This window comes from Chrysochloris asiatica, unplaced genomic scaffold (assembly GCF_000296735.1).
Source record: "Chrysochloris asiatica unplaced genomic scaffold, ChrAsi1.0 scaffold00007, whole genome shotgun sequence".
NCBI classification, from domain to species: Eukaryota; Metazoa; Chordata; class Mammalia; order Afrosoricida; family Chrysochloridae; genus Chrysochloris; species Chrysochloris asiatica.
This window is the reverse complement of record NW_006408525.1, coordinates 33763444-33773856: the sequence shown is the minus strand read 5'-3', so window position 1 is coordinate 33773856 and position 10413 is coordinate 33763444. Positions and strand designations below refer to the sequence as shown.

Sequence of the window (10413 nt, the reverse complement as noted above, 5' to 3'; positions counted from 1 at the left end):
GCTGGTAGTTTCGAACCGCTGACCTTAAGGTTCGCAGCCCGATTCGTAACCACTACGCTACCAGAGCCAATACATACTGAATATTCTTGACCAGGGAAGCTCATTTAAGATTCAGTTTTTTATTAGGGTCTCATTGTATAGGCATGATAGATTGAATCATTACTCATTTGGTCAAAGGAGCCAAAGACAAAGGCTAGCTCTCTCTTTGGGTGAGGCCGCCATATTCCTTACCATATACAGATCTTAACAGGTAACTGGTACAATAATTAAACTCCAACGTGTTGATTTAGTCAACTGATGTTTTAAATGTATTTTTCCCATTTTTGTTGTTGTTGTTGTTGGATTTTTGTTTTTGTTTAAGTACAAAAATCATAAAGATATACTAAAATTTCCCACAATTAATCACTCAGAGAAAATAACTTTGACTATTTAACTTAATGTCCTTTCCTACCCCCTTTTTTGATCTATTAAGAAACTAGTGCCCTGACCCCAGTCCCATATATTCTGATGTGATTGGTCTGGGATGGGGCCACGTACATATATACAAACTATATAAAAGTTTATACTATGCATATTTTGCTCAGTAAGCAATACTGTGATAAAATATGCATAGCAGGATTTTAACTTAACTTTGTGTATGTGTTTTGTTTTTCTTCTTTATTTTTTGCTCCAATTTCCTAGAAGGTCATTTAAGTTATGATTATAATTTTCCTTCCTTGGCTTGGTGCACAACAGTCCCATGATGTGGCATGAAGCCAGCTTTGAAGAAAGTGACTCTGAAATGGCTTAACTCACTCATTGAGGTCGTTTTCTTACAAAGAATGGTACTCCATGTTACCCGTTCATTTAAATCCCATTGTTTGCTTCTTGGAAGATTAGGAATAACATTATTAATCATCTCAGCATCTCTCCAAGGAACTGGGGCCATTTTGTAAGGCAATGGTCAATTTGCATGGTGCAAAGACTTTTCCACCAGGAATCTTCATCGTCCTAAGATAATGTTACTTTTCAAGTACTCACTGAGTGCCTACTGCATGTCAGACACTGCGCTGGAGATGCCATGGTGCGTAAGACCAGCACAGTCACTGCTTGTAAAGGAGAAGACCCCAAGTGAGCGATGACAGCCATGTGGGAGGGTTAGAACACAGATGTACAGGCAGCTGGGGGAACATCTGCAGAGGGGTCTGACCTGGTCTCAGGGCCAGAGAGGGCCTCTCAGCAGAAGAGATGTTTAAGATTCCTGGGGGTAAAGTCTGAGACATCTGAAAGTGATTATATCTCCCTCGGATCTGCCCACAGATCAGAGACGTGCCCTTTAGGAGTCCCATGCTCATTGTCAGTGGTCTTTGAGGGTGTTGTTGTTTTTAAATGCCGTTGATTCAGTTCCGACCCATAGTGACCCTGTATAGGGTTTGTAAGGAGCCTCTGGTGAGCTTAAACTGCTGACCTTGCAGTTCAAACGGCTCTGCAGTCTGGTGCATTAACCCATAGCACCACACCTGGACTCCCTTTGAGGGCAGGGACCTAGTTTACAGCAGTGGTTCTCAAAGATCTGGAAACTTGTTAGAAGTGTACATTCTCTGCCCTATCCCAGGCCCACTGAACCAGGAACTCTGGTAGGTGTAGGTGTGCCCAGCAACTGTGCTTTCACAGGCCCTCCCAGAGTGTGATGCACATTAACATTGGAACCACTGGAGTCAAGTCATGCCTGAATGGGCCACTGTCAGGTCCAAAATGAGCCCTGTTTTCCTCATTCTTTCTCCTGCACTCAACATTGATGTCTCGCTATGTAAATACAAAGCATTATGTCCCAGGCAGCAGACATACAGGAGCAAATACGGCTGCCCTGGCCTCGGCCCTAACATATCTTATGCCCAGTCTGTTTCCCTGGAGCCTGTCTTTAATTCTTTCTTCTCATAGGATGGCTCTGCTTTGTGTCATATTCCCTCTGCTTCTCTTTGCTCATTTTGTGATAGTGCCTGGGAGAGTTAAAGAGAGCAGGAATCATTTCTCCCCTTTGGCCCTGTGTAGTTTAAAAACTCCTTGCTCAAAGTCATGATCCTCCATGGCCCCAGGCTGCCTTCTTCCATGACATCATTTTCTGTGTGAGGTGCGTTCTGGAGGCATATCCCACCATGCGGTAGGATATGTGCCTGCCATCTTCTCAGCGTAGCAGAGGAGGGTCTCAGCAAGCCTCTGGCTGACATCTCTTGGAAGCACAGGCCTGGCCCCACTCCATCCCAGCCAAGGACAGATGTCCTCAGACACAGGCAGCTACCTAATCACCCTCAAACCTGGGAGCATCTCATGAACACAGGTGAAGACAATGATAGAATGTGCCGCCATGCAGTCAACTTCTGGTGGCTGGTGTTGAGAATCTCCATCCGCCATCAATCTCTTGGCCAGAATGAATATTAACAAAAAGATGCAGGGCAGAAGAAAAGAAGGGAAAACAGCTGGCAGGCAGGCTGAGCTTTCCCCAGCTCTTGTCCACAGCCTCATAGACTTCTCCTTGTCAGGTCTTCCACCCCCACCCCTCCAATCTGGGGCACAAAAGGGAGCTGTGCGTGGGAGTCAACGCGTGACGTGACTGGCGGGAGGAGGAGTCGGTCAGGAGTTGCTCTGATAAATAACGCTCCAAAGGCCAGTTCATTTTACCCCTGCTGAACCAACACTGAACAACTCTCAGATACCAAATCCCTCCCACTTGTAGCTGGGGTGCACAAAGGATGCCTCTGAGTTGGCTGTCAAACGCCCACTCCCATTGGCTGGCCAAGCCCCTTTGTCGCGCATCCACAGCCTTGCAAGCGTGCACACTGCATGCAAAGGCACACATAAAGGAGCTCAGCCCGAGAGATTTATGGCTCCATGTGACAGGTCCCCTCCCACAGACCAGAGGAGAGACACAATCTGCTAGAAGTGACTTTTCAAATGATCTGCAGAAAACATTAGTGGATATTTTCCCATCTGCATGCCTCCAGGCCTTATTGAGTCATAAAAAGTAAATGATTTCCCCCAGAATGCTTTGACAAATCTGATAGTTCTAAGCCATTTTCTAGCTGATTGATTTGCCATTATGCATCCGAGACTATGTGCGCATGAAGCTGGAGAGAGAACCAGAGGAGGCCATGGCAGAGAAAAACAAATGGCAAGGCTTGCTTTATTAGAGGCGCTAAAGGGCATGTTAGAAAGGCTTCCCAAAGGGGCAACCTTAAAGGAAGTGGCAGGCACCCGCTCACTTGTGGGAAGGTGGCAGGAGGCGCAGAAAAAAGTGAAAGTGAGCCACCTCTTCTCAGTTCACTCTAAGGCAAGGCCAGAAGTGCCCAGAAATACATGGCCAGGCCTGCACTGCTGGGCCGGCTTCCTCAAATGAGTCTATAAGTTCAAGTCTGGAGGAAGCTGGGGACCCACTGTTGTCAAGACTCAGAGGGGCTCTATCCAGAAGGACGCGTGCATGGATCCTTGTTGGATTTCCAAGCCTCTTCTGGCAACACCTTTGTCCTGTGTGGTGCCAACTTCCTTGATCTAATGACAACAGGTAGCTGAGAAGGAAGGAAGGAAGATGAGGTGTTGAAGTGGTCACTGGCTCAAGTCCAAACTTTGAGTCTCCTGGGAAAACACATCTCTGACCTTTCCCAAATGTGGTGTCAAAGGCCATGACCTCTGCTGGGAATGTTAGTCTCTGGGGCTGGGCTGCTTCCTGAGCCCCCCATTCCCCACCCATGAGGACCGATCGGGGATTAGAGTGGTTTCCCCACCTGCCTCTCCCCTGCATGTGGGGGGAGTCCTTACTAATATTGCTGATTTATTGATGAGTGTGGTCTGTGAAGGGCCCAAAGACTGAGGTTTTGCATTAGAACCAAAGACAGAGGACAGAGGAAGCAGGGTTGGCCAGATGGCCCAAACCTCTCCATGTCTCATTTGTTGAGAATATACACAAACAATGAACTCACCCCTCCAGAAAGAGCAGAAACATTAACAAAATATGATGTGGAAGACAAAGGCAAGTGCTTACTAGGAGCCCTGGAGTGAAGGAGATGGCTTTAACCAGCAGGAAGTAGTGGATGGTGGACCCGGAGGAAGAGGGGAGAGGGGCATTAAAGACAGGTGCATGAAAACGTGCCCACAGCCCAAATGGGAGCAGCACAATCACAGTGTGGTCCAAGACCCTGCCCTGCAGATGCTCTCTGGGGTGGTGATTCAATGACAGCAGATCAACTGGGGCAAGGGCCTTAACTGGGACGATCATTAAGCAAAATTGTAAAGAGAAACTTACAGAGCTAAGGCCTGGAACAAACTCGGTATCTAGAAGCATCAAGCCCCGCTGCGGGACCTGGGTCTTCAGACTCTCCCATAGAGTCTGCCTTTCTAGACACAGATCTCATGTGTCCATTCTTCTGCTCAAGATGCCAATAGCACCCTGAAACATACAGCGGGAAGTCCAAACTCCTCAGGGCTGCCAAGCGTGGTCTCTACCTCACTGTCTCCCCAGCCCATGCCCAAAACGGTTACTCCAAAACCACCACCCTCCCATGTACTCCCACCTTACCAGTTAGTAGGAAATCTTCTCCAATGCCCACCTGCTTTCTCTGTTGGACTGGCCCACCACAGCCCTCACTACCACCTACCAAAGTCCCTCCCATCCAGCAAGGACCACCAGAGACCACCTCCTCTAAGAAGCCTCCTTCATGTTGTACTCAAACATCTCCTTTGTAGCACTGGTTCCATCCAGCTGGTGTTCAAGCTGCTCATGAGTGAGCCTCACGTCATGGGGTCTGTCTGCGTTTCCTGTCAGAAAAACCAGCCTCCGGCTCATGGCAACCCCATGTGTGTCAGAGTGGAATGGTGGTCCCTAGGGTTTTTCAGTGGCTGATTTTTAAAAGTATATCACCAGGCCTTTCTTCAGAGTCACCTGTAGGTGAACTGGAATCTCCAACCCTACAGTTAGCAGCCAAACGCAGTGACTGTTTACACCACCGAGGGGTACCTATTAATACCCTAAGACAGCCATAACAAATCACCACAAAGTGGGTGGCTTAAACCACAAAAACTTAGATTCTCTCCAGTTCTGGAGGCCAGAAGTCTGAAAACAAGGTGTCTGCAGGGCTGTGTACCCTACAGAAGTTCTAGAGGAGACCCTTGCCTTGCCTCTCCCAGCTCCTAGTGGCTTCAGGGGTTCCTTGGCTGATGGCTTCCCATGGCCTTCTCATCTCCATGTGTCCATGTCTTGTCCTCTTCTGCCTGACTCAAACCTCTCCCTTAGCTTTTTTTCTTATAAGGACATGGGATAACGGGCCCAACTGAACAATCCAGGATGATGATGTCTCAGGATCCTGAATTTAATTATATCTGTAAAACAGAGTCCCTTCTTCCACAGAAAGTCACACAGGTTTCTGAGGTTAGGACATAGACGTAGCTCACTATTATTATATCTTTTTTGTTGAGGTAGGGTGGGGTTCCCTATTCAACCCATGACAGGAGCCCATCAGTCTCTGTGTTCCCAACACCCAATACAAAGCTTTGTATATGTTGTTGTTGTTAGGTGCCATCGAGTTGCTACTAACTCATAGCGACTCTATGTACAACAGAACAAAACACTGCCTGATCCTGGGCCAACCTCACAATTGTTGCCATGCTTGAGCCCATTGATGCTGCCACTTTGCCAATCCATCTCACTAGGGATCTTCCTCTTTTTCTCTGACCCTCTACCTTACCAAACAACATGTGTTACTGTTCAGTAAATATTCATAGAATGGGATCGAATCTGGAGAATGGTGCTTTTTTTCAGAGCATCCTCTTCTAAGGGGCAAAGAATCCCAGGAGGGCAGCTGCTGTAGCTTTTACCCCTGGATCTCCTGCCCAGTTCTCTGGTCCCCAGAGGTAGGCCTGGTCTTGGGGTTGGGTTCTTGTCCTGTTTCTTGCTTTGTTACCTTCCATCCCATGATTTAGATTATGAATATTTATGTATGAATTTAAGAGCTTTCTTATCCATGTTTAGGCACAAAATGAGCTGATGAATTCAGGCTTTTACCTGGTGCTACTGCTTCATCTCTACGAACAGAGATTTGCAGAACTCATGAGACTCAACCACAGCCGGGTTGCAAGACGGAGGGTAAGTCTGGCTCTAACCTGGAGCCATCCAGCAGCAGTTCTAAAAACCTTGCAGTAACAACCAAACCATAGAGGGGCCTCTCGGTATATTTTGTTTTAGAGCTCATGGTAAGCTGTATATGTGTTAGTGTGTGCCTGTGTACATGTGTTAGGTATGTGTTAGTGTGTGCCTATGTGTGGCTGCTGGAAGAGAAAGACTGCCAAGAAATAAAGGTGCTGATGTATTGCCATTTGTCATTTGGGACGTAACAATGGATTTACAGGTATGGTCCTTCCTTTAACCAGGGCACATGGTCTAGCGGGAGAACGTTGGCTTTGCCACTAACTGGTGGTTCACCTTAGCAACGTCTGTAACCCTCAGTGAAATCATCCTTGTGGGAAAATGAGGGTGCTGGACGGCTGACCTCTGAAATGTTCTAGTAATTGTCAAGTCAGAACCATGATACCCAACAGACTTCTGTCTTAGTTACCCAGTGAAGGGAAAAAGACACATCACACGTGAATGGCTTTACCAAGCAGGAATCTAGTCTCTCACAGTTGAGGAGGATAGAAATCCAAATTCAGAGCTAGAGGAAGAATTTCTCTCTATCAGCTCTGGAGAAAGGGCCTTGTCTCCTGTCGGTATCTGTGGCTCTGGCGTTCCCTGGGGAACTCCGTGTGTTTTGGTATCAGTCTCCCACAGTTGATTCTCAGTGCAGGGAACCTGGGTCCAGATAATTTGCCCTGCTTCCAACTCTTCTTTCTTGGTCACCGCTTGCTTGTTTGCTTGCTGGTAAGTGCCACTGAGTCAGTTCTGACTCCCAGCAACCCTGTATAGGGTTTCTGAGGAGCGGCTGATGGGCCAAGTGTCTATTCTACAGCACTAAATCATGACTCCACTTGCTTGTTTAATACCTTTTATATCTCAAAAAGGAGTCCTGGTGTGGCACTGTGGGTTAATGCGCTGAACTGCAAAGTTGGTTTGAACCAAAATATCAGTAGTTCAAGCTCACCAGCTGCTCCTCAGAAACCCTATATAGGGTCATTATGGGTTGGAACCAACTTGACATCATTTAATAACAATATCTCAAAATGCAACCTAGGTTTCAAGAGGGAGTTTAGTTTAAGAGTGTGTGGGGAAAAGAAAGAGTCCCCACTGAATAGTTTTCATCTTGTCTAAATGGGTCTGGTAAAAAGAGATGGGGGTTAGATTCTTATGAATCAATAGTCAGTAATAGTTATCATGACTAATTGCCACTGTCACAACTGTAAAGGTAGAAGTTTTGTAGCAAAAATGGGGGAGCAGTTAATCTTACAGTCCAGAAACAAAGGACCTTAGGGCCATCAAGGGAAAACAGCACAAGCGGGATGTGGGACGTTATTTAGAGAAGCAACGACAGCAGAGATGGGGACAATGAGAGAGGGAGCAGCTGAGGACTCTAGATTCATGGAAAGAGAGGGACTAAGAGCTGGCGGCCAGGAGGCAGACTTGCAGAATGTGCCCTTTGGTGGTGTAAATTATTATATATGCCTGAGTGTTGTTGTTTTTTAAAAAAAGAGTTAAAGTGAATAGAGAGAAATACTATTAACTGATGGTACATGGAGGGGAATGTAATCATTGTAATGAAACAAGGTGTATGATTTGTTGAATGTGAAACTGATGCTCTTCTCTGTAAACTTTCACTCAATCCACAATAAAAACTTCAATAAAAGTAAATAAACAAATAAAAAATACCACCTAGTCTTGTACATTGCAGGCAGTCCCATCAACATAGCTGCCTCTGATCCAGTCTCATAATCATCAAAGATGAGGAGTTTCAACCCAAAGGACAAGGATATGAGATTACAAAATGGAGGACAAGTACATAATGCTGAGAACCATGAGGAAGTAGGCACATCTTTTAGGGCAGGGGTGGGAAACTGTTTTCCTTGCAAAATTTGTAACATCGGCCACAGGACATACGAAATTACCAACTTAAAAATTAGCCTGGTATATTTGGTCAAATATTTAATTAACTCACCCCTGTACAGGGTTCACTATGGGTTGGAACCGACTCAATGGCACTTCATAACAACAACAATGTGGTGGCTGGAACTGCGATTGCCCTGGCAGGGCCTTATACAGCCCAATAAGGAGCTCTGATAGCGTACTAGTTACAAATCGGGCTGCAAACCGCAAGGTCAAAGGTTCGAAACTACCAGCTGCTCTGCAGGAGAAAGATGAGGCTTTCTGCTCCTGTAAAAATTTACAGCCTCGGAAACCCTATGCAGGGTTACTATGAGTCGGAACAGACTCCACAGTACTTAACAACAACAACATACAGCCCAAGAGCCTGACGTTCCCCACCCCTGTTTTAGGGGAACACAATTCAATTCAAACACAATTTCTTGCTTCATGAAATGTGTCTCTGTGGCCAAGCCAGAAGAGGGCATTGCCAGGTATAAGGGGGCATCCACCTGGAGGTCATGCCAGGTGCTGGTATGATTTTAGTTTTTGGATTCTCAGAACACCCCCTGAGAGTTAGACTTTGACTCATGTTAGAAGGTCCTGAAGGAAAAATGGCGCAGTGTGGCAGTGTACAAGCCACCAAAGCTGCCATGAAACAATTTCAGTAGTACTCTGCCACCCCAGCTATGGACCTCTCTTCTTTTCCTCTCCCTTTCTCTGTTTCTCGTATTCCACCTCTCTCTCCTCTTCTCTGCCTTTCTCTGTTCCTTCCAATGAACAGGAGGCATCCACTGGCACCAATCACTGCTTGGAGGTTGGACCCAATGATTCCAAACAGCGGACTCCTATTAAAAGTGTTGGGTTGCAACTCTTACTCCATTAGAATTGTAGATTTTTTTCCTACTTTTTGTTTTTTTTACTTAATTTTATTCCTTTAGACCCCAAACTCTCAATTAAGAAAGCAAGACTGTGTCCTTGCCAAGATATCTTTTCAAGAATCTCACCCTCTTTTTGACCCAGGTCTGTCCTTCCTTAACTGTTTCATGATTTTAATGGTGACAGAAATTCTCTAGAGAAAAAGGAAAAAGAAAAGTACAGGAAGCAGGAAATGATCCTTTGTTAACATTTCTATAACCTCATTTTCATGATTCCACATCGTTTTAATGGACTTTTTACTGCACATTGAACTTCAAAGCACCCAGCATCGATATAGGTTGCAGATGACCCTCACATCACTCAGTTAAAGCAAGCAAGATTAGTAGCCACCAGGTCTGTAAAGCAAACATGAGAAAACACCAACAGTCCAACCTAATGGATTAAAACCAAGGCCTTGAAACATTAGCTTCAGACTCTAAAGAACCTTTATGATAAAGTTGTCCTAGAGAAAAGCATTAAGTTCCACCAGAAGCAAGCTGGGAGTCAGGGTGGAAGGAAGTAGCAAGGCTGAGGCAACACTCATCTCTTACCATAACCCTGAAATAACTCTTACCCACTTAAACCACCAAGCAATACTGGTGCAAATAACCAGTTAAGATATAAATCAAAGTAGGAAACCAAATGGCTTTTGTCAAATTCACACTCGTATTGATTTGAGTTTCTGTATTTTCTTGTAGAAAATATTCAGAGTCAGGGAGTAAGATTGGGAAAAAGATGAGGTTGTGAACTCCAAGAAAAATGCAGTCCCAGAGACCCTAAGGAGCAGTTCTATCCTGCCCTACAGAGGCACCAAGAATTAGAAACCACTTGAGGGCATGTTGAAATAGAAACCCTCCCTCCCCCTTCTATATCTACCAGAACTGAAGAACTCATTCCTGTTGTGCTTCTTGGTTGTGTCTCATTACGGAATGGCTAAGGGAGTCCTGCTGTGGCACTGTGGGTTAAGGTGCCAGACTGCAAAGCCCTTTGAACTGCAAGGTCGGCGGTTCAAGCTCACCAACTGCTCCTCGGAAACCCTATACAGAGTTGCTATGGTTTGGAACCGACTCGATGGCACTTCACAACAACAACAAGGAATGTTTGTTAATGGTGATGATCATTCATTCATGCACTCAGCCCTGTGCCAGATGCTGAGATGGACGGAGGTCAGGGAAAGTGACCTCCAGACAAGACTCCATGATTACACTTTCTTTGAGGAGCTTCCGGGAATGCTGAAAGATGACACTCTCCTAATTGTAGAACCAGGAACCATTGAGAAAGCATACTTGGTAAAGAGAACCAGTGGACCCATCAGAAGTGTAGAGACTATGAAATTTTCTTCTCTGGTTTGGATATCCTGAAGTTTCCAGCAACTCCATAAGCAAGGTGTCTCCCACAGTAAATGTGTGAACTTTCTGAAGGCACAACTACCTAGCCCTTCTACAACTGTCTCTCAAGAA

At 45.7% G+C, this 10413-nt stretch overlaps 1 protein-coding gene across 1 annotated transcript in view; it reads left to right on the top strand.

The window, feature by feature from the left end:
• The window catches only part of MARCH10 (membrane-associated ring finger (C3HC4) 10, E3 ubiquitin protein ligase), a 140737-nt gene that overhangs the window by 123362 nt on the left and 6962 nt on the right, over positions 1–10413 (top strand). The window contains exon 8 of the mRNA XM_006833724.1: positions 5999–6112. Coding sequence (XP_006833787.1) covers positions 5999–6112 — 114 coding nt within the window. The remainder of the gene's footprint in view (positions 1–5998; positions 6113–10413) is intronic.